The sequence below is a fragment of the Balaenoptera ricei genome, chromosome 15 (assembly GCF_028023285.1).
Source record: "Balaenoptera ricei isolate mBalRic1 chromosome 15, mBalRic1.hap2, whole genome shotgun sequence".
Lineage (NCBI taxonomy): Eukaryota > Metazoa > Chordata > Mammalia > Artiodactyla > Balaenopteridae > Balaenoptera > Balaenoptera ricei.
In genome coordinates, this window is record NC_082653.1 from 84527482 (window position 1) to 84551406 (window position 23925).

Here is a 23925-nt window from a genome sequence, read left to right on the forward strand (position 1 = left end):
TATCCACACATTGAAATACAATACAGATATTAAAATCATGTTTCTGAATAAACTTTAATGACATGGAAAAGAAAATGTTCACATCTAAGGATAAAGAGCACAAAATTACCCAAAATTATTTTCTCACTCCAAAAAATATGGATAGATATATATATATCATTATATATACATTTTTTTAAGGTGTGCACATATATATTTCTAAGCACCTAAAAAAAATATTGGATAACAATAAACCATAATATTAGCAATCAGAAGAAAAATAACTACATGAAATGAATTATTTTCAAAATCAGGGAGAACATTTAGTCTACTTTCTCCCTCGGCTGACATGAAAAAGTCACATTTTCCGAATAATACAATTAACGTACTTTCTAGTAGAAAGCAGGAAAGTCTGTATAAAAAATAAAAGTCTAAAAAGATTTTTTTTTAATTAAAAAAATTTTTTTAAGTCTATAAAAATATATATCACCATTAATTGTTACTATAAAAGTCTCTTTCTGGTCATATCAGAGCTTTATAATCTCATTTTATTCTTTTAGGAGTAAGTCACCAGGGACTTCCCTGGTGGCACATTGGTTAAGAATCCACCTGCCAATGCAGGGGACACGGTTCGATCCCTGGTCCGGGAAGATCCCACATGCCATGGAGCAACTAAGCCCGTGCGCCACAACTACTGAGCCTGTGCTCTAGAGCCCACGTGCCACAACTACTGAAGCCCGCGCGCCTAGAGCCCGTGCTCTGCAACAAGAGAAGCCACCACAATGAGAAGCCCATGCACCGCAACGAAGAGCAGCCCTTGCTCGCCACAACGAGAGAAAGCCCATGTGCAGCCAGAAAAAAAAAAAAGAGTAAGTCACCAATTTTACTGAAATGTCAGTGGAACTTACCCATATCAACAGAAATGTTAAGAACAACAAATGGATACTGATGCCGGTTATACATGTGATAGATCTCATTCACAAGTCTGGAAACCTATACAAAAAACATAGAAAAGAATAAATGTTTCCTTCCCCCAGTTTCTAATAACATGCTACTCTAACCAACCATTAAAAGGATACATTTTGAACAGCTTTCTTGAGGTATAACTGGCCTAAAACAAACTGCACTTAAAGTATACAATTTGAGGGCTTCCCTGGTGGCGCAGTGGTTGAGAATCTGCCTGCCAATGCAGGCGACACGGGTTCGAGCCCTGGTCTGGGAAGATCCCACATGCCACAGAGCAACTAGGCCCGTGAGCCACAACTACTGAGCCTGAGCGTCTGGAGCCTGTGCTCCGCAACAAGAGAGGCCGCGATAGTGAGAAGCCCGCGCACCGCGATGAAGAGCGGCCCCCGCTTGCCGCAACTAGAGAAAGCCCTTGCACAGAAACGAAGACCCAACACAGTCAAAAATAAATTAATTAATTAATTTTAAAAAAAAAGTATACAATTGATAAATTCTGATATATATATACACCCACGAACCCATCCCCATAATCAAGATAATGAAGATATCCATCACCCAAAAAGTCTCCTCTTTCCTCTCAAGGGGGTATCTTTAATCATAGATTCATAAAACTGAATCTTTTTCCATACTCAAGATGCTCTTTTTTTTTTAATTAAAATTTTTTATTTATTATTTATTTATTGTTTTTATTTTTGGCTGTGTTGGGTCTTCGTTTCTGTGTGAGGGCTTTCTCCAGTTGCGGCGAGTGGGGGCCACTCTTCATCGCGGTGCACAGGCCTCTCACTATCGCGGCCTCTCTTGTTGCGGAGCACAGGCTCCAGACGCTCAGGCTCGGTAGTTGTGGCTCACGGGCCCAGTTGCTCCGCGGCATGTGGGATCTTCCCAGACCAGGGCTCGAACCCGTGTCCCCTGCATTGGCAGGCAGATTCTCAACCACTGCGCCACCAGGGAAGCCCTCAAGATGCTCTTGAAGAAATGTCAATAAAATGAGGTGTGGTTTAAATGCTCATAAAACACATTCAAATGTACACAGAAATGTATTTATATGACTTTATAATGAGATTATTAAATGGCATTAGGGATAAGCCATAAAATCACACCAATTACAATATAGGTTAAAAATTTAGAAGCTGAGGGACTTCCCCCGGTGGTCCAGTGGTTAAGACTCTGTGCTCCCAATGCAGGGGGCACGGGTTGGATCCCTGGGTGGGGAACTAAGATCCCGCATGCTGCATGGCGCAGCCAAAAAAAGAAAAAAATAAATAAAAATAAAAACTTCTACGCTATATATGCTAAAAAATATTTAAAAAAAAAAAGAAAAGAAAAATAATAGAAGCTGAACCATATCTGGTTTATAGAAGTAATTTTGGGGAATCCCCTGGCAGTCCAGTGATTAAGACTCGGCGCTTTCACTGCTAGGTATAATGTTGCTGAAGATGCAAAGTCAAAACTGGCTACTAAAAGTGCTATAATCACATCAAGATGATCAGTTTAAGTTTGAGGCAGAAGTAACCTGGGCCCTTATTTTCTTGGAAAATGGACAGAACAAAGAGAAAATACAAAAGCATGTGCACGTGTGTCAGTCTATACCAAAAAGTCTAGATAATGGTGAATGTTTTAAAATGTTTACTTTCTTCTAATAGTGATAATTTTTACGATAATAAATATATTGGTTATTAATATGTGTCCATATGTATGCACGTGCACATATATATAATTGAAACCACTGTATGGTAGGCGTTTTTAAATGCCTAAAATAAGATAATTTATAGATAACCAACAAAGGATCTACTGTAGAGCACAGGGAACTGTAGTCAATATTCTGTAATAACCAAAACTGGAAAAGAATTTGAAAAAGAATAGACACATATATATGTATAACTGAATCACTCTGCTATACACCTAAAATTAACACAACACTATAAATCAACTATACCCCAATATAATAAAAAATTTTTTTAAAAAGAAATTAACAGCGAGACATTTTAAAGATATTTTTTAAAATATTTTAAAATGACAATATAGCATTGTCTGTTAAAATAAATAATATCAATATATTTGCATAAAAACATGTTTTTAGAATAAAATTGATTAGAAGAATGAAAAAAAAGATAAAGTAATGTTTCTGAGTCAAAGTCCCAAGTTCCATGTAAATTGCCTGTGTCAGAAAATGTTATTTAATAAAAAATAAAATTAAAACTAAAAGCTAAAAGAAAAAACTAATCCCCCCATATTCTGAAATACCTTTGCTGGGTCACAAGGCCGCCGATTGATAAAGAAAAACTGTCTGTCCGTTGAACTTCTTCCCACGCCGTGAGCACAGTGAGAAATAAAACCTGAGATACTGTTCAATGTTAATGCCATTAGGGCGGGATTCCAGAGCAGAAAGGATCAGACACACAACAAACAGCACATTCTCAAAGTGAAAAATAAAAACATAACCCCTGGTGACGAGCTGACAAGTATTAACATTTCAGGTAACGTGTATCTGTGCTCCATTCTGGTGAATCATTAAGGAACACAGACCCTCTGGAATGTTCCAAAGCTCCCATCGTTAACAAATCCTCCATGGGCAACCCAGCGGGTTCAAAACTGATTCGTTTCAGCTCTCGCTTTCCCTATTAAATCCTTGGCCTCCACACAAGGAGTGGGTCTCACCCCACACTCACATTCTAGAACCTTCGTGCAGTCCCCACCAAGCTGTCCAGGGAGCCCAAGGACCTGTATCCAGGCTCTTTGCCCACATTCCCCGCCTTTTTAAAATCTGTTCTCTTGGGATTTCCCTGGAGGTCCAGTGGCTAAGACTCCGCACTTCCAGTGCAGGGGGTGCAGGTTCAATCCCTAGTCGGGAAACTAAGATCTGTACGGTGCGGTCAAAAAAATAAATATAAAACATAAAATCTGTTCTCAGTTAGCAAACTTCTATCACCTATGGCGTTGGTTAAGGGCTTCACCTGAGATTTACCCCAGGGATATTTGAGTTTCCATAAGAATGATACCTTAGCATAAAAAATGAATCCCCATCTTTAATTTCAGGGATAAGCCAAAGGCAAGTGGAGGGAGGGTAAGCAATATGGGCCCAATTCTGCTTATGGAAAAATGTCTATTTTTCTTACACTAAAACTAATGATGCTGGATTGGATTCTGGGTAAGGCACGAGTTAAAGGAAAAAGCGCCCCTGTCCCTCTATGCCAGGCCCTGACAAAGTGAAACATTATACATAATTGAAGAGTTATTCTAATTGTTCACTAAACAGAGCCTCTTACACAAACGCTAATTTAATAAGAAACCCCCTAAAATGCACCAGTTACCCAGAATATTGTTTACATTAAAAACCTGGCTCCTCCATATAAATCCTCTTTCTCAGCAACAATACTGCCTACAGTTTATAATGGAAATAAGAAACTATAAGCTTTAAAATCACAATCTTTAAAAACAAAACCAAAGGGGAAAAAAAAAAACTCAAAAAAATTGTTTGATCGTAATTTTCCTGGCACCAATCAACTTACCAAAACAGGTTATGCAGAGCCTGGGAAGAGCTCAGCCCGTATTCTTCACACACAGTGTCACTAGGGGGCAGCTGCACGAAAGGGATGAGGCTTTGCAACTGAAAGAAATCAAGGTTTACAGTTATTTCCTAATAAAGCGAGAACCAGCCTGACTTCAGAAAGAAAGATATAACGAAGGTTTCGTGTGTTTTCCTTCCTAGCCAAGCTATCCACATCAAGAGGACAAAGAATCTCAATAGTTGCATTTTGCAGTTCTATAATAAATAATTTTGATTTATTAGCAAGATGAAACACTTGTGCTCCTACTCATCCATAAACAATACATTGCCCACAATATTTTTTTTTCAAGGAGAGAGTAAAAGGATGATTTTAAAACTTGCAGCTCCTAAGATTAATTTTTGTGATAGGGACATAATTTTTTAAAAAATCAATTCTTAGATTTTATTCTCTATGCTACTGGAAAGGACAGGAGAAACCTGCCATAATCACTAGAGCAATAAAATGTTTTTAAACAACTGGCCACCCAGTTTTTTGTTTTAGAATGATTACTTTCATTGCGTGGTGGTGGATGGATACGAGTGAGCTTCAGTCTAGAGGCTAGGTGATCAGTGAAAAGACTGCCGGAGAGCTCCAGGTGAGAGACTGGAGCACCTGAATCAAGAAAAAAAAACAAAAAACCAAAAAACGGGCCACCACTACCTGTTTCTGCCCAAATACAGATCCGATATTTTCCTTCATGCTGGAGCCTCCACTGGTGCACACCACAGGCTGCCTCTTACCCTGTCCAATCTGATTGGTGCAACTTAAACGGACGCCCGCTGAAATGATACAGTAGGCGTGTAAGACCTGGACCATTTTGGAGAACTCCTGTTTAAAAAACACAAACGCAAGGACTCAACCTTACTTCAATCTTACAAGAAGCGCATGATTCAAGTTATACAGTCAATTCAAGGTTCTCCTATCATCTCACAAATAAGGCAAATTATTCCTGACAGAATGAGCGATGAGTTGAATCTCCCTACGTGGTACCAAAGGGAAATCAGAGGATGAGGTTCTTCACCACACTTCCCTCATTTCCAGAATGTCCAGGCCTTCTGCTCTAAAAATCGAGAAGTATGTTCCCTTTGACCTTGAAATCCCTCCTCTGGAAATTTATCCTTGTAGAAAGACTGGCATAAACAATCAAAGATCTATTATGAAAGGGCTTCCCTGGTGGCACAGTCACTAAGAATCCGCCTGCCAATGCAGGGCACACGGGTTTGAGACGTGGTCCGGGAAGACCCCACATGCCACAGAGCAACTAACCCCGTGTGCCACAACTACTGAGCCTGCGCTCTAGAGCCCGCGAGCCACAACTACTGAACACGCGTGCCTAGAGCCCGTGTGCCTAGAGCCTGAGCTCTGCAACAAGAGAAGCCACCGCAGTAAGAAGCCCGCACACTGCAACGAAGAGTAGCCCCCGCTCGCCACAACTAGAGAAAAGCCTGCACGCAGCAATGAAGACCCAACACAGCCAAACATAAACATAAAAAATAAATTTTAAAAATTTTTTAAAAAAGATATATTATGAAAATGTTCACTGAAACAATCTGTAATTGTGAAAAATTATAAACAACCTAAGCAACCATCAACCAGGGGCTAATTAATTACACTATATCCACATAATGGTGCCATGATAAAAAATAGGTAGTTACCAATCGACCAAAAAAAGGTATCTACAATATACTATATTAAAAAGTCAAGGTATAGAACAGTATATATAATATGATCCCAATTGTTTAAAGAAAAATAGAAACATATGTATAAAGATTGTATACACATGTACGCATTTAAAGTCTAAGGGATATAGGGACTTCCCTGGTGGTCCAGTGGTTAAGACTCCACACTCCCAATGCAGGGGGTCCGGGTTCGATCCCTGGTCAGGGAACTATATCCCACCTGCATGCCACAACTAAGAGTTTGCAAGCTGCAACTAAAGACCCTGCACACCGCAACTAAAGATCCCGCATGCTGCAACTAAGACCTAGAGCAGCCAAATAAATAAATAATAAATATTAAAAATAAAAAATAAAGTCTAAGGGATGTAAACCAAACTCTGGGAGGTAGGCAGAGACAATACCAACTTTCTACTGCACACAATTCCATGTGACTTAAATGTTTAATATTCTATGTCACTTTATTTCATTTTTTTAGTATTTATCTTGAAAAATTTTCCAAGATTTATAAATACATGAAACTAAAAGGAGTCTGGAAAGACTCACCAAACTGTTAACAATGGTCATCTCTGGCAAGTACAAGTTCTTTATGCCTATATTTTCTGAGACACCAATTTTTTTTTACCTTAAGATACAAAATAATAATAAAAATTTTCTCTGTACAAAAAATTTTTAATATTTAAATTAAAAAACATTTTTAAAGTTTATATTTTTGCAAAATTAATAAAGTTAAAACTCGCACAAGTTGCTTTAGAGGTAAAGAAAGTTTTTAGCAGCATATGTTTAAGTTTTTTGATTACAAAGAATATAGGTACAAAACAGAAAAGTACAAGGAAGATGGCAAAAAGCACAAGTGATCACACATCCAAGAATAACCACTGGTAGCATTCATGCGTCTACTCTCCCACGCTTTTTTCTATGCATATTTTGGCCAGTTGCTTTGTTTTTACAAAACTGTAATCATACACACACACACACACACACACGTACTGAAGCCCTCGCACCTAGAGACCGTGCTCCGCAACAAGAGAAACTACTGCAACGCGAAGTCCGCGCACTGCAATGAAGAGTAGCCCCCGCTCACCACAACTAGAGGAAGCCCATGTGCAGCAACAAAGACCCAACGCAGCCAAAAAAATAAATAAATAGATAAATAAAATAAATAGATATATTAAAAAAGAAAAGAAAAGGGTAAATCACCCAAAAGTTAGGTCTTTGAGGGGAAGAAGCAAGCTAAGCACTTCTCCAAAAATTAAGGGAAGAGAATGAACGGGAGTGCAAACCACCCGGACTGATCTTGTACTACATTTGGGCATCACACTCTCTAGGCTCTCGGATTCTGAATTTACCGTACCTTTCTTTTTTTAACTAATTTATTTATTTATTAATTTATTTATTTTTTGGCTGCACTGGGTCTTTGTTGCTGTGCGCAGGCTTTCTCTACTGCGGCAAGCAGGGGCTACTCTTTGTTGCGGTGTGCGGGCTTCTCATTGCAGTGACTTCTCTTGTTGCAGAGCATGGGCTCTAGGTGTGTGGGCTCAGTAGTTGTGGCTCGCGGGCTCTAGAGCACAGGCTCAGTAGTTGTGGTGCACGGGCTTAGTTGCTCCGCAGCATGTGGGATCTTCCCGGACCAGGGCTCGAACCCGTGTGCCCTGCATTGGCAGGTGAATTCTCAACCACTGCACCACCAGGGAAGCCCCACCGTACCTTTTTAATATTCCTTTGAAACTCCTTATGGCGCACAGGTAGCGTATAAAATAACTGCTGCACGCTGACTGTCGTCCCTCTGGGTCGTGGGTACGGGGTTTTCTGGAGGATTTTTCCATTGTGATCAAACACCAGTCGAGTCCCAACCTTCGCAGATGTGTGGCAGGTAGAAATAGTTACATCACTGTACGAAAAAGCCAGCAGAGCACAGTCAGCTAGAGACTCCCAGGTGCTGGTCATCACGTGCTCATTTTCTCACTTCTGTTCTCTCTAAACTCCCCTAAAAAGATGATGATCCCTCCGAGATCATCAAGAGAGTTTAAATGGGTGAGGAGTCATCATAAAATCCAAGGTTTGGCCCCCAGTAGATAGTGAGAGAGTTCTGTAAATGTTTTGTTTTGATAAAAGCTTTGATACTTATTTTGGTTAAACTGCAAAATAAAAGATCTCAAAACTTACATATTCACCAATAAAGATTTATTTCTCAGTTTGGCTACTACTGTTCTAACAAAATCTTAGAAGCTGTTGTGTAATTAAATAAGTGCTTCAGCTAAATTTTTTCCTCAACGTCAAAATAAATTAAAACCAATAGCATATGGCATCTATAATGTATTATCTATATGTCACTTTTAAATTGAGAAGTTACTGCTTTAATAAGGGTAACAATTTTTTTACAACACTATTTGCTTCATTTCGTTCATTCATTGCTTACATTTCAGAAGTATTACCACTTAGGTTGGTAGTAAGATAAAACAGAATGCAGAAGTTAGTAGTTGAGACATTCAGATGGAAAAGTGTAAACAATAATGATTCTAATCATACTTTTTAATTTTCAGAGAGATTTTTATAAGGGGTCAAGTTAGTGGATAAAATTATTGCATCACCTCAGTGCACAGAGTGAGCTCAGAGCTTCCCCCCGAAAGCCAAAAGTTTCAACCTGAGTGAGGTCAGCAAACTCCTGTATCTTAGAAGTGTGATGCTTCAGAGCTGAAAGAGAGGTGGAGAGTAAGGCCGAAGAGATCGCAAGTGATACAGCAATGAACACACACCATACCCACCCAAGTGACTGGTTTTAAAAAGCTGTTTTGTGTTTCCTAAGACAGTGTTACCCCAAATTCTCAGACATTTGGCCCAAATATTTTAAAATAGGATTAGCAAAATTCAACTTACTTAAGCCTTCAAAGTTTTCCTCTTCTACCCCACATCCATTGTCTGAAACTTCAATGAGCTCCACGCCATAGTCTTTAAGCCTGAGCTCTAAAAAGTTTAAAATATTGATTTCTCAAATTGATCCATGCGAAAAGCCTTTAGAGTGACAGTACTTATAACTTACAAAATGCAACTTTGAGTCCTAACTATATTTATTTAAATGTACTACTGTCATTTTGTATATTTTATTTTTTAAAGTCCTTCTTGGCTATTTACTAGCACAGATAAAATAGTTTTGTTTTTATTTTCTTTCTTTTTTCTTTCCTTCAGGAGGATAATTTTAACACAGTCATTAAAGAGAACAAGTTCTGGAATCAGACTCCCTGGGACCATATTTTACTAGCTTTATAACCTCAAAAAAAAAAAGTAAATTCCTTGTGCCTTAATTTCCTCATTTGTAAAATGGAGATGATAATTATAACAATAATAATAATTCCAATCTCATAAAGTCATTCTACAGATTAAATGAGGTATCCCATCTGTATAGTTCTTAGCACAATGCCTGCCTGGCACATAGTAAGAACACAATAAAAGTTAACCGCTATTATTATTATTACTACCTAGCTAAATACTAGGCACATAATAAGCGCTAAATTTATGTTTAAAAAATAATAATTTCTCTGTATATCAATACCTGATTGTCTTATTACACTAACAAACATTTCTTGAATAAAACAGCATAAACTGATTATTTCTTGTGGTTTAAAACTCTCCTAAACTTACCAATGTTAGTGGCACTGGCATCCACACTGTTTTCTACCAACTCCTTCACAGCAGTGCTTAGACTAAGAACCACTTGCCCAGAACAAATCTGATGGACTGACTTCCGATCGATAGGTTTGATGGCCTTAGCAAGTTCTGAACTAAAGAAACGGGTTACAAGAAACAGCAAGGAGGCAATTATGCATTTTCATCCTGGTTTAACTGTGGGAAATGATTCATCTCCGTTAATAGCTAATGGGTCTAATCCATTCATTATATTAACATATCCATTTATTATATTCACAAATATAAATGTTGGTCTACAATCCTTAAACATCTGTCAGAAAGTTTTCTGAATAGATACTTCAAATGAAACAGACATTTAAAATCTAATTAAACTGGGATCTACATGGAGGAGACACATCCCCCTAAAGCTATGGGTGAATAATCTTTTGCAACAATAGTATCTTCTTTCTTGAAAATTGAAAGCAATGTTTCCCACACAATTTGAAAAGCCAAAATTTTGCTGGGAAATCCAGTGTTCGTGTCAAAATCAAAACCATCTCAGAAATCGGGTACCAGTTGGGTAACTATACCTATGGTTGCCTACAAATCCCCACTCCAAATCCAGGCTGCCAGCTCCTGCCTTAGCAAAGGCCCTCACAGTTCTGGCTGTACCTACCTTCAGAATTTTCCAACTGGTTTGTCTCCATTTTCTCTCTACTTCAATCAATCCTCCATGCTACCACCAGAGTTACTTTAGAAATCACAAATCTGGTCAAATAATTTTTCTGCTTTAAGAACTTACTAGCAGACTTCCCTTGTCGCGTGGTGGTTAAGAATCCGCCTGCCAATGCAGAAGACGTGGGTTCGAGCCCTGGTCCGGGAAGATCCCACATGCTGCGGAGCAACTAAGCCCGTGCGCCACAACTACTGAGCCTGCGCTCTAGAGCCCACGAGCCACAACTACTGAGCCCACGTGCTGCAACTACTGAAGCCACCACGCCTAGAGCCCCTGCTCCACAACAAGAAAAGCCACAGCAATGAGAAGCCTGCACACAGCAATGAAGACCCAACGCAGCCAAAAAATAATTATTTAAAAAAGAAAAAAACTTACTAGCATCCCACTGTCCGCTATATGAAGTTTCAAATCTAGTCACAATTGGACCCCAATCTACCTTATTTTCTCTCTCTCTCCAATCCTCCCATTGCCAATTCCCCTGCATTCTGGTCACAGCAAACAACTGTTTCCTGAATATCACAAGCTCTTTTAGACACTGCATCTTGCCCATACAGGTGTGTAGCCTCCTCCTCCTCTGCCTGGCGAACTACCTCTCGTCTACGTGTTCACTAATTTAGCAATTTCTAGTAAACGGTTTTACTGATAACTTGGGTGTAACTGAACACAGGAGCATCCTTGGGAGGGAAATCTTTGGGTATTTCCCACAACATATAACACATAATAGACCCTCGGTAAACCCTTGTTAAAAAAAAAAAAAAAGAACAAACATCTTTACTCTTATTCGACCTTGCAAAGAATTCCACTCAAATTTGTCTTAAATGGAAAAACTGCAGATGACACCACTTAAAATGGAATAAAGTATCTCTAAAAAATTTGTTGATTTGGCAAGACACCATAGGCTACAGGTCCATTCCTGATATTTATTTGGAGGGGTGGAGATAAAACATTTAAACACAGACAGCGAATCTGGATTCAGGAATCTGACACAGTGCAACAGTGCTACCCGAAGATTCGCTACCCCTAATTCGGTGTAGCTGCCGGTAATCGCATACTCAAGGAGATACAGAAGCAATGCGTTTTTTAAAACTGTCCGCCGCAAATTAGCATGTGCCTTAAAGCCTCCCCGAAAATAACCCTCAATTTTAAAAATTAAAAGAGAGCAACCAGGTAAAAAGGAAATTAATTCCGTCTACTGGGATTTCAAGCTCCGGCTTCAGGTCCACAGATGCATGGCGGCCTCCGGGCAGCGGGCCGAATCCCCCGCGGACCCCGACCTCAAAGTGCACCCACAGGGCAGCGGGTTGGGGGAGCGCCGAGGAGCCTGGCCTGGGGCCTCCGTGCCGCCGGCTCGCTCAGCGCCGCGGTCACTTTCCCCTCAGGGGTCTGGAACGCTGTGGGCCTTAGACAGGGAGACCGCGAGGGGAGGCTGCAAGCTCGGCTCACCTCGGCCCGTCGGCTCGCTCCATGGATGCAGAGCCTAACTCGGGAATCGGAACAGTTTGCGCCGCCGCTCCCACGGTTTGGGGGGGTGGAGGGAATCTCCCCCCCTGCCGCCCATTGGCTGCTTCCGACACGGTGTCCCGCCACTTCCGGATAAGGCTACGAACGCCTCCCACCTCTCCTTCTCGCTGACTGGTTGTGTCAAAGGTCGAGTCCATGACGTCGAATGAGCAGGGGCCAATTAGAGCACAGGAATTGCGCTTTCCCGGACGCCAGCCTCCGGGTCGGAAAGGAGGTGGCAGCAGCCTGTCGTGGACTCGGACGGTTTCTGAGCGTTCGTGTCTCTCACCCGCCACCTTCCCTCCCTTGGGTTCCACAATGCCGATGTACCAGGTAAAGCCCTATCACGAGGGCAGTGGATCTCTCCGTGTAGAGCTTCCCACCTGCATGTACCGGCTCCCCAACGTGCACGGTAGGATCGGCAGCCCCGCGCCAGCCGCGAGCCACGTGCAGGTAGGAGCGCGCGGCCCTTGCCCCGGCCCCGCACCAGCCCAGTGCCAGGCGCCAAGGCTCTAGTCCCACCGCCCGCCCGTCCAGTGCTCAGGCGCCCTGGCTCCACCGCGGTCCCGCCCCGCCCCGCCGCCCTCTTGTTCAGTGCGCACGCGCTGCCGCCCTGGCCCTCACTTGGAGGACTAGGGGCATGGGTCCTTCCAGGCCCGGACCTTGGGACCCGAACTGTCTCGAACAAACCGTGGGGACCAGACCCGATCGCCTACCCCACTCCAGCCTCACGCGCCCGCCGGCCTCCGAACGACCGTAACTCTTATCTATTAAAGGAGCTATCCATCTGGTATCTGTTTTTGCGCTTATGACTACTTAAACTTTTATATGACGAAATTTTACCCACAGAAAAGCGAATAGCACGTAAATGCTCGTTTTGAGGAATTATAAAGCGAATCCCAGTGTCACCACCACTCAAGTTAACACGTTGTCAGCGCCCCATTTAAAACTACCCCCAAAGTTCCCGACTTCCGCGGTCATTGCGTCCAGCTTTTCTCTCTTATTTTGTCACCTGAGTATGCATCCCTAAACCATGTAGTCTTGGCGTAAGTGGAAGCATGCAGCGTGTACCCTGCAGTGTCTGGCTGCCTCTTCTAGATATGATTTGAAGAATCCCTTTGCTGCCATGAAAAAGCGAAGCGTTTTCTGCTCTGCGGTCTGCTGCTCCTTGGCTTGACTGTGCCCCCACGGCTTTATCCGTCCCGCTGCTCACGGGCGTCGGCTGGTTTTGCATTTTAGGCCGTTATGAATTATTCTGCAGAATATTCTTGTACACGAGCAGGCATAGGGTATATACTAAGGGATGGGATCGCTGGCTCAGTGGGCTGGTCTGTCTTCAACTGGACTAGATTGCTTTCCAAAGCGGTCATCCCAGTTTATGCTCTCACCCGCGGTGTATACGAATTTCTGATGCTGGCACCCTCCCCAAAGCTGGTGGGTGTACAGTGGCATCCTACTGTAATTTAGTTCAGATCTCCGAGACCTCTAAATCAGCCGAGCCCCTTTTCATGTTTATTGGGCATTTTGATTTCACCTCTTTTGTAAAGTACCTGCTCAACTTTGACTTTTTTTATTAATTGCAAATACACATTTTAATTTTCCAGCTGGAGAGATTTTCTGTCCTTTCTGACTCAAGATGAGTGAATAGATAACGTTCGTGGCTTGTTTTCCCTGTCATCCTTTGTTGTAAGACCTTTCTGCCTCGATTGGAAGAGTGGTGGTTAGTTTAGTTTGAAACCAAATAACACAACTGTTGTCTCACTGCAGAGCTAAGGCAAAAACGCAGGCATGGTCCAGTATCTCTTCACCTGGAGATTCCCATGGAGGCATGGTCTGGTGCCCCTTAACTGGACAGTCCCATGGAATCAAAAAGAAAACCCCAGAGTGGGGAGCATAACATCCCTTTTGAGACCAAGTCCCCCTTTCTTTTTTTTTTTTTTTTTTAAGTATGCTGCCTAACTTCCTTTGGGCATTTAACTGTGAACTTGCAACTTTGAAGGTGATAACTTAGCAGATGATAACAATGTGGACAGATCAGTAGAAATCTAGCATCTCCAGAGGAAATGAGAGCAACACAAAGAATAAAATGCTTCTAAATCCATGTAAAACAACACAAATGGATAAACACAACATGCCAAGTCACAGTCTCTCCTGAACAAAGGAAACAACAGGCCAGCATTAGAAGGTGTGGTAGGTAAAGCAGAACTTGAGCATCTTGTGTTCCTCAGATCGAGCTATGCTGGGCTCTTATCACAGGCCACATTCCACACGCAGTACTGGGTTCAGTCTTCAGTGAGTGTTGACGGGTTTTGAATACAATAGGTGCTTCGCCCCTGGTTGGGCAGGGACCCGACTGCCATTTGTAGAAATGAGCAAAGTTGTACACAAAGAATGCACACATACAGGCTGGATTAAAAGATTGGAAGTATTACTCAGGAGGACTGATATTGAGTAACATGAGGATATCACACAGGTGGTAGCCTTACCAGTCACACATTTGCACACTTATTTCCAGTCAGCACCACATTATTTAATTGGCACACTGAACTCTATCCTTCTTTATCCCACCCAGATGGTAGTCATCTTGCATTTCTCTGCTGTTTGATCTTAAACAAGAGCAGCAGGTGAGGGGAGCTGAGATCGTGGAGATCCAGCTCTAGGGTAAATCGGCATTAACCAGCCGAGAGAAGGGGGAGGGATGTTGCAGACAGAGGGAACCTGATGAGGAAAAGCTCTGTGGCAGGTGGGGGCCTGTGTGTTTTAGGATCCAAAGAACAGCATGGCCAGAGCCCAGAGCAATGGGGGGAATGATGGGAGAGGAGGTAACCAGAGAACCATTCATACAAGCTATTTATCAATCCGGGTTAGGCTTTTTAGCCTAAGAGGTTGTTTTGATTTCTGGCTGCCATCATAGGGATGGGTGGGTTGGAGGGGTGGACCAGAATGGATGCAAGGTGACCAGTGGAAGTAGGCCAGGTGAAAAATGGTGTCTTGGACTCAGGCATTGACCATGGAGGCACACTTACAAGTCATTGGATTCCAGAAAATTGACAACCGCTGGTGATGAATTGGCTCTGCGAAGAGGGCAGTGTTGTGAGTGACAAGGGGAGAAACAAAATGTTCCTTAAACTCACCAGCATACAAATGTGAGCAGGCACTCTTCCAACACTCACATTGTATCATGAGTGCATGTTTATTTTTTATTATTTTTTAAAATAAATTTATTTATTTAATTTATTTTTGGCTGCATTGGGTCTTCGTTGCTGCACATGAGCTTTCTCTAGTTGCAGCGAGCGGGGGCTACTCTTCGTTGCGGATGCGGGGGAAGGCCACGAGTGCATGTTTATAATAAACTCAAGGTCATTGCCTACTGACCCTTTTGTCTAGTCATGAGTGTCTTACTCACGCTTAACGTGTTCTTTGTTCTCTTGACTCAAATGGATTATCTTTTGTGAGAGCTTGTGAATCTGAAAATAGGTTGCACAGTGTGACTGCTGGGAGGTTTCTTGTTATTGCTTTTTAAAGTAAGTCGGTAGGGACTTCCCTGGTGGCGCGGTGATTAAGAATCCACCTGCCAACGCAGGGAACAGGGGTTCGAGCCCTGGTCCAGAAAGATCCCACATGCCGCAGAGCAGCTAGGCCTGTGCGCCACAACTGCTGAGCCTGTGTGCCACAACTACTGAAGCCCACGCACCTGGAGCCCTTGCTCCACAACAAGAGAAGCCACCGCAGTGAGAAGCCCATGTACCATGGTGAGGAGTGGCCTCCGCTCGCCGCAACTAGAGAAAGCCCGCGCACAGCAACGAAGACCCAACGCAGCCAAAAATAAATAAATTAAATTAATTAATTAATTAAATAAATAATAAAGTAAGTCTGTAGAGATTTGAGATTTATTTCTCAGCAAATATTGGGTTGGCCAAAAAGTCCCGTTATGGAAAAACCCAGACGAACTTTTTGGCCAACCCAATATTGTTAGTTACTTATGGTGTACTAATCCACTGTACCAGGCAAGAAAGATGCAAAGATTCAGTGAATGAAGGATGTGAATATTCCCTCTTTATGAAGTAATACATTTCAGCAGTGAAAAAGTTCTAGATGATTCTAAGATAATGTGAGTGCCAGTATTGCCTAGAAAATGATTTGGGGAATGAATCATTTGACCCCCCCCCAGACATACTTCCAAGCTTAAGGACACTGTTTTTTTAACCTGTGTGCTCCCTTTTTCCTTCTATTAGTATAAATGGTTGATTACATCCTCATCGCCACCCCCAATCTTTTTCTATTCATTTACGCAAAGTATTTTGAACTAGTTTGATAGAAAGGACAATTTGTGTTCGTCTTCTCTCATTCTCTGTTCTTAAAGACTAAATCACCTGAAATAGGAGTCCTACAATTTCAGAGTGGCTTTCAGGCACAACATTATTTGTTTTATAGCATTTGGGGATTGATTTGCATTACCTATTGGACTGGGGCAAATGAGATGATTCTGCTACCTCATTGTAATGTCTTCTGAAAGGTGGGAGGTTCGAACTAAGTGGAAGACAAGTGATCAAACAGACTGCTTTGATGTGAGAGGAAGTGAACGTTTTGATGTTGGTCTGTTTAGGAAGAGTCGGACCCATCTCTTCAAGCTCTTGAGTCCCGCCAAGATGATATTTTAAAACGTCTGTATGAATTGAAAGCTGCGGTCGATGGTCTCTCCAAGATGATTCAGACACCAGATGCGGACTTGGATGTAACCAACATAATCCAAGCTGACGAGCCCGCTGCTTTATCGACCGGTGCATTGGACTTAAATTCCGTGCTTGGAAAGGTAAGTGCATCTAGAAGGATAAAGAACATCAGCGCGCTAGGTGGATGTTAGTGCTGGAAAATTGTGCCGGTGTGACCAAAGCCTTGGTTTTCGAGTTTTCAAAGGTGGTGCAAAAAGCACATTCCTCCTCTGATTGTGCCTTTGCACAGAACAGATTCATGAGCTTTGAGTGAAGCCAGGCAGGCTCTAATGCAGCTTCTGGATTTCTCAGACCCGGTGGAGAACGGGGGCGATCCTTAGGCAGAAGAGGAAGTCAAGAGTCCCTGCTTCCTGCCACTCGGGGCAGCTCCCGGCAGACTCCGAGCCCTGGAGAAATGGTCGTTCACTCAGTGCTTCTCTGAGGTTCAGCCGAGTCAACCCTAACTCTTTGAGAGCGGCCTGAATTTCAGAGCCTTGGCTGTCCAGGCGCAAAAATCCCACCGATCCTTTTGCAATTTGTTGCTAAAAGCCAGTCACAGTCTCATACCTCAGACATATTTTGCTTAAATTCAGTTTGCTGTGTTAAAATTCACTTGCATCAGCCACCTTTAATGTCAGTCTACAGGCTTCAGTTGATTTAGAGGACAATCTGCTACGCAAAGAAAGAATGTCTTGTTACAAGTGGGTGCAAGAGGGTTCGTCCCGAGAATCCCTGCTAGCACCACCCCCCTGGAATTGGTGATAGAAAACGGTCCTGCTTAAAGACCTAGCAAGCGGAGGCAGCACCGCCATGTCTCCCCCAGAGCTGTTTTTGGTAACGTCCGTCCCTCTGCACTCATGTGTCCCTTCATCGCCCAGTTCGTGTTTGCATGCAGCGGGGGCCCATGAGACCCCTCTCAGCCAGTCCCCCAGGGAGCCAGTCTGCACAGGGGGTGAGTCGGTAAGACAGCTGTGCCGGGTGTCCCAGCGTGCCGGGGGGGCCTCCCAGAGCACACGGTGCTTCAGATAAATCTTGATACCGCAGAAGGCACAGCATCAAGTAACACGCTACGCTCAGAGAAATGCAGAGCATCCAGCATAGGTCCACATGAAGGGCATCGGTCAGGAGTGCAAGACCAGAGGCCAGATTGTGGCCGGCTGTGGACAGAAAGCCACAGAGTCTGGCCTCTGTCGTATCATATGAGTTCATTAGTTATGAAGAGCGGATGTACAGAAAGAAGATAGTCCGCATCTAAAGGCAGTGCGTGTTGCAGATCAACTATACTTCAATAAAATACATTTTAAAAACAAAATAAAATAAAAAGGCAGTGCGTTTTGGCACTTGAATTCACACCTAGTTTTTTAAAATCTCCCTGAGCGAAGACCCTTTTCCAAGGGGTTCTTCACTGACACGTAACTCAAACAAATCGCTGTAGAAACTATATCCTGTCGGGCATTAGAAAGATTTAGTAAATGGAGTAGTTACACGTGTGATTTTTTTTTTTAACTTAGGGACAAATAGAGGTGTCAATCCTAACACGTTGCGCTAATTTGAGTGGAGTCACCTGTTATTTATTGGGAGCAGCGGTGCAGGGGTGGAGGGGTGGAGTCGGCTGCCGTCCCCTGCTTCCTACCGAGCCGAGCCCCCTTGGTAGCTTCCTTCCATCCCCAGCACTCGCAGCCTTGGCTGCAGGTGGGGTGACATTAGTTCCTTCTTCCCGGGAGGTGACGATTCTTTAGAGAAGCCTGGTGGGGGTCTAAGCACAGCACCTGGTATAGTGTCGGCACTCAGGTTGCTGTTGGTGTCATCTGCCCTGTTGGGGTTTGCTCCCCAGGATTACGGGGCGCTGAAGGACATCGTGATCAACGCCAACCCCGCCTCGCCACCCCTCTCCCTGCTCGTGCTGCACCGGCTGCTCTGTGACCACTACAAGGTCCTGTCCACCGTCCACACGCACTCAGCGGTCAAGAGCGTGCCGGCAAACCTCCTCAGGTGCTTCGGCGAGCAGACGAGGCAACAGCCCCGTCATGAGTACCAGCTGGGTTTCACTCTGATTTGGAAGGACGGTAAGCGGAGGGGCCGGGTGACTGGGAGGCAGTGGGGGATGGGAAAGGGGCGGTCTGCAGCTGCTGGCCGGCAAAGTCCAGAGAGCTTGCGGGGGTGGGGGTGGGGGGGGTTCTCCAAGAGGAGCAGGTGCACCTCGGCCCAGAGATGCTCTCCTTCCTCTGGGAAGGTGGAGGTCTTGACTGAGAGCAGTCTCCGAGGGAATCCTGTCTAACCAGCCAGGGCAGGGGAGTCACGGCTGTCTTGCCCTCACATTCCAAAACCTATCATTATGGGGACATCGACGTCCTCTTGTAATGGACGTTACCCATTAAAGGCTGGCAGGATGTCATTTATTCATTATCTCACTGGTGTGTGCGCTTCTCCCGGTTAAGTTCCTACGGAGGGAATTGAGTTCATGTCCATCCATCGAGGCCTTGCTGCCCTCAGCCACACGTGGAGAGCCAGGGTGAGGGCGGCAGGAGGTCCTGGCCCGGGAGATGGGACCCCTGGTCTGCAGGCCTCATGCCTAGATCCTTAGGAACAGGGGTTGGAACAGATGGTCTGAGGTCCCTTCTAGCTTGAAAACTGTCATCATCAAATACCAGAAATGGTTGCTTTATAACTTACAGTTTGCACTGTTTAAACCTGCAGTTTAAACTTTCTTGAATATTACTAACCTTTTGGAGGCCGACTAAAACTGCGATTTTCTTGAAAATACACTTTCCCTCGCCACCGGTTCGTGACTAACAGGGACTCCCCTTGCCACGCTCTACAAGCACTTCCTCCGGCGGCGCTGCTCTTGTTGACATTTCACAGAGTGCTTATTTCTTTTCAGTGCCGAAGACTCAGATGAAGTTCAGTGTCCAAACGATGTGTCCCATCGAAGGAGAAGGGAACATTGCACGCTTCCTGTTCTCTCTCTTTGGCCAGAAGCAGGATGCTGTGAATTTAACCCTCATAGATAGCTGGGTAGATATAGCTATTTTTCAGCTAAAAGAGGGAAGCAGTAAAGAAAAAGCCGCTGTGTTCCGCTCCATGAACTCTGCTCTCGGGAAGAGCCCCTGGCTCGTTGGGAATGAACTCACAGTGGCGGATGTCGTGCTGTGGTCCGTTCTCCAGCAGACAGGGGGCTGCAGTGGGACAGCGCCAGCCAACGTGCAGAAGTGGATGAGGGCCTGTGAAAACCTGGCCCCTTTTCACACGGCCCTCAAGCTCCTTCAGTGAACCTCAGTCACTGATTTTAAAGGGTTTAAATTTTAAGGATGGTGCTGTTTTGTGCCTATTATTGGTAAAGGGACTTGTACTAAAATCAAAGTCTTTATTTAGGCCAGTGGTTAAATATCAATAAATGCATCATATAATTAATCTGTGGTTTTCATTTTATTTAAAATCTAGCAACACTGTATGCAATATACCGTGACAATTGCCAGCTACGTGGCAGGCACACTGGGGTACAAATATGAACGTATCATATCACTGCCTTCGAGGAATGTAGACTTGGGGGGAAGCAAGTCTGTGAGGAAGGAGGGAGCCCGTGGGAACAGCACAGCGTGGAGGGTAGGAAGGCCAGCAGCTGTCAACCTGGAACGGTGCAGCTAGTGCGCGGGCCTGGGCTTGGGCAGCGATGGGTCCAGAGCACACTTAGGTCTCTGCAGTAGAACCTAGAGGAGGACTTGGTGGTCAACAGGCAGAGTTCAAAAGAGAAAGAACAGCTGAGGATGAGGCCTACACTTTCACTTTCAGAGACTGGATGGATGGTAATATTAAAGTGAGAAGTCCAGGAAAAGGAGTGTGTGGGGTAGGAGAAAGGCAAGAACAGAACAGGTTTCGTCTCGAGCAGTCTTAGGTTCAAAATGCCAGCCTTAAAAGGTACTTTCACAACCTCACTTTAGTAAGTCTTATACAGGCTTACTAAATACGATTAGAGTTATACCAGCCATACCCTAATAAAGATTGAAAATTTACATTCCAGTTGACTATTTAGCTTAAAAAGTCCACTCATATTTATAGAGCCTATTGAGGCTAGATGGGCACACCCCCATCTTTCATGTCACTCTCTTAACCCCTTTGCCTTGAGAGAGGAGACTTAGCTGCTTCTTTAGTTCTTCAATTTCTTTTTCTTGCTCTAGTATCTTCATCTGTAGGGTGAGATTAACCTGTACAGAGAGAAAATTTTAAGCTCCGTTACAACGGCTTCTTCCTTTACTTTTAAATATACAGGGCTGCCTCTCTTTGCACAGTTCCAATATGCGTGGATTCCAGTTCTCACAGCTTATTACGCGTCACCCAGCAAAGTGGGTCAAGTGTCAGTTACCAAGGTACAGTGACTCTAATTGCCTTAGCGCTTCAGTCCACAAAACACTGTGACCCACCATACATGTCATCATCAGGAACAATCATCACTTCTTTCAAAGGCTCTGGTGGTTGGTCACCGTGCACCTGTTAGTCGGTTCACACACAGGCAGCGTGTGGAGTTGTGCTGCCTCCTGTCTCCCAGTGATAAGCCCACGTGACATTTTTGAAAGAGGGAACTGGCCAACAAAGATGAAAGTACAGCAAAGTAATGAAAAGTGAGGACGCGGGAAGTGAGTATCAAACGCACGGTGTTACAGACGGAGCAGCTGATCGCGGGAACGCCGATCCCGCCACCATCAGACGCACTGAGTGCAGACAGCTTATCAACGTGAACAGGAAGAGGGTGAAGATGTCCCCAAGAAAACTTCACATTAAAAGAACTCCTGGAGGCAGACCATAACATCAAAAGTGCCAAAGGTAAAATGCCAGAAACTGATCCAAACTTAGCAAGGAGTATGACAAGTCACCAAGGCAAAGAAAAGGTGCTCACTCCGTGTGCTAAGTTACAGGACAAGATGAAGGTGGGCACTATTCAAGCTACTCTTGAAACACTTTAATTCTCAATTATAGTTTTATAATTTTTTTCATTTCCGCATATATCTGTAACTGATAATAAGAGAGTTTTAATGTTCTGACAAACATTTTTAAAGGTCATGGAACAACTGTAACTTTTCCCATTGATTTTTAAGCTCCTTTTGTATGCTGTGAGCTCTGCGTGGTCATTTTCACAGTCCTGCACTACACAAAGTGCAAAGTGAGGGCCACCTGTCTATGCAAATTTATCTGTACAGGTATGCATAGGTTACTCTATAAACAATTCTACAAGAAGGAGAAATCCTTACCATTAACAACAAATAACTACGGTCTCTACTCTAGCTTCACAGGGAGTTAGAAAATTCTCTCCATACAAGGATATCAATTCAACAACCACATATGCTATTTTCAGAGACTGAGAGAAAAGCACTACACCTACCTGTTTACCGTTCAATCTACTAAAATTCACTGTTTTACTTGAAAAGAAATAAGCCTTAAACAAAAGACAAATCAACTAACCAGTTGCAAGTGGTTCCCCAACTCGTGTGCATCAGAACCGCTTCGAGGGTTTGTGGAAGCACAGAGAGCAGCCCCTTCTCCCCCAGATGTCTCTTTTAATAGGTCGGTGGGGGAAGGGGAGGGTCTAAGAATTCTGGTGATTCATGGTGATTTTATGCTGGTCTGGAGACTGCACTCTGGAACCGGTGCATCCACACAACGCTGCGTATAAATTACTCGGCAATCTCGCTACAATGCAGGTCTGGGGTGGCGCCCCGGAGCCTGTGTTTCTAACAAGCTCCCAGGTAAGGCTGATGCCGCTGGTCGGAGGACCCACTCTGAGTAGCAAAGCACTAGAGAACCTGTGACTTTCTCTTTGAATCAAGCTTTTTTAAGTCTTAGAAAGTTTCTGTTTATACCTGGCACTGAAACGACATGTCAGGAAGGAGGAAGGGGTTGGGCTGCCTGGAGCAGGACCTCCTCACAGGACAGAAAACCAGACTCGCACACTGGGATGCTGAGATCTTAGGTTGGGTAAGGCGGTCTCGGCCACAGATGCTCCAGCTCCCCTGAGAAATCACTGCTGTCCTACATCCTTTGGTGTGTGTGCCTTTCTACTAGTAGAGACTTTGCAATAATTCATAAAAGGCCATATACCATAGTTGGAAAGGAAAACTAAAACCTTTTGACTTAGCAAGCTGAGGCTCGAAACTGGAGCCCATGTGACCATTTTCAGAGCAGACAGTTGGCAGCGGTCATCTAGCTTACCTGACAGGTATGCCACTGGCAGCTCTGAGAATGGGTTGAAATATTTTGTTTCCATAAACCTGATTCTAAGCTCAACTGCTCTTCGTGAAATGGGATTCACAATTTAAACAAATTCCATTTTAAGCTTCATATTTCCCCCAGTATTAAAAAAATCATACATACATTTCCAGAATTTTGGAACAGTTCACTCTGCAGCAGCTGAACAGCAGATGGCCTCTGGGATGAGTTCTTTCTGGTTAAGTGCTGGATGTACTTGGCTTGGACGGGACACCTTTTACTGAGGGACTCGGGGATCTGCCCAGTTCTTAAACCTGTTAAAACATGTGCTCGCTCCATTTCTGTCCCAAACGGCTGAAAGAGCTCCAGCAGGATAACACCCAAGCTATACATATCTGACTGGAAAAGGGGGGAAACGGTCAATGAGTAGTGAAATACACAGAGTAACATTTCCATTCCCACCCACCTTCCTTTCAAAAGCGAGAGGATTTTCTACAGAAGGATGATTGACAGTCCCTACAACGGAGGGAACACAGCGGGCGGGCTCGTCCCTCACAGAGGCAGGTGTCTGCCAGCTGGATCTACTGTAGGTGATCTACAGACAGGTGACTGTACTCTCGCAATCCCCAGCTCTAACACCAAAAAGGGGCATCCAGGGGCACGAAGGACTGAGGGCCAGGCGAGGGGCAGGGGTGATCGCGGCCACCCAGAGCGGTCACTACCATACAACTGACTCCACTGCTCCTTGAAAACCCAGGCCAGGTATAGCCTGAGAGAGACATGAGAGGCCACCGAGGGTCCCTGCGGCCTACCCTGGTCCCACCTCTGCCTCCGCTCAGAGTTAGGCATTCTTGGTAAAGTTTTAGCAAACTCTGCATAAAACCTGTCACTTTTCCTAAAAACAGTCTTTTAGGAAGGTGTTTACTACGTAGGATTTTCGGAGCTGCCATGGTTTTTCTGGCAGCTCTTTCCCAGTCACTAAAAAG

The 23925-nt window shown here is 44.0% G+C and overlaps 3 protein-coding genes across 12 annotated transcripts in view; 1 reads left to right on the forward strand and 2 right to left on the reverse strand.

Moving 5' to 3' along the window:
- The window catches only part of LOC132348578 (radial spoke head 10 homolog B-like), a 69379-nt gene extending 57310 nt beyond the window's left edge, over nucleotides 1–12069 (reverse strand). For 3 of the 6 annotated variants that reach the window (XR_009497497.1, XM_059896208.1, XM_059896214.1), the window contains exons 1-10: nucleotides 11973–12069; nucleotides 10596–10634; nucleotides 9809–9948; nucleotides 9047–9133; nucleotides 8761–8863; nucleotides 7877–8060; nucleotides 5154–5321; nucleotides 4455–4552; nucleotides 3190–3289; nucleotides 888–972 (exon numbers count right to left, since the gene is read on the reverse strand). Coding sequence is in view for 5 of the 6 variants with exons in the window: in XM_059896208.1 (XP_059752191.1) it covers nucleotides 888–972; nucleotides 3190–3289; nucleotides 4455–4552; nucleotides 5154–5321; nucleotides 7877–8060; nucleotides 8761–8863; nucleotides 9047–9133; nucleotides 9809–9948; nucleotides 10596–10634; nucleotides 11973–11995 (1027 nt within the window). In the remaining variant the exon portion in view is untranslated. Of the gene's footprint in view, nucleotides 1–887; nucleotides 973–3189; nucleotides 3290–4454; nucleotides 4553–5153; nucleotides 5322–7876; nucleotides 8061–8760; nucleotides 8864–9046; nucleotides 9134–9808; nucleotides 9949–10595; nucleotides 10635–11693; nucleotides 11811–11972 lie in introns of those variants that run through there. The other 3 variants (XM_059896209.1, XM_059896210.1, XM_059896211.1) reach the window with 3 other exon arrangements.
- A 160-nt stretch (nucleotides 12070–12229) lies between these two features.
- On the forward strand, nucleotides 12230–20152 carry AIMP2 (aminoacyl tRNA synthetase complex interacting multifunctional protein 2). Of its 2 annotated transcripts, none has more exons than XM_059896277.1 (4): nucleotides 12230–12482; nucleotides 16636–16842; nucleotides 18576–18807; nucleotides 19623–20152. In XM_059896277.1, the coding sequence occupies exons 1-4, from the start codon at nucleotides 12348–12350 to the stop codon at nucleotides 20009–20011; spliced, it is 963 nt and encodes a 320-aa protein (XP_059752260.1). In that variant the 5' UTR covers nucleotides 12230–12347; the 3' UTR covers nucleotides 20012–20152. The 2 variants fall into 2 exon arrangements, with proteins under 2 accessions (XP_059752260.1, XP_059752261.1); XM_059896278.1 differs by having other exon boundaries at nucleotides 12230–12362.
- Nucleotides 20149–23925, reverse strand: part of EIF2AK1 (eukaryotic translation initiation factor 2 alpha kinase 1) — a 30364-nt gene continuing 26587 nt past the window's right edge. For 3 of the 4 annotated variants that reach the window (XM_059896246.1, XM_059896245.1, XM_059896249.1), the window contains exons 14-15: nucleotides 23105–23338; nucleotides 20149–20943 (exon numbers count right to left, since the gene is read on the reverse strand). In XM_059896246.1, coding sequence (XP_059752229.1) covers nucleotides 20833–20943; nucleotides 23105–23338 — 345 coding nt within the window. In that variant the 3' untranslated portion in view covers nucleotides 20149–20832. Of the gene's footprint in view, nucleotides 20944–23104; nucleotides 23339–23925 lie in introns of those variants that run through there. The other variant, XM_059896248.1, reaches the window with a different exon arrangement.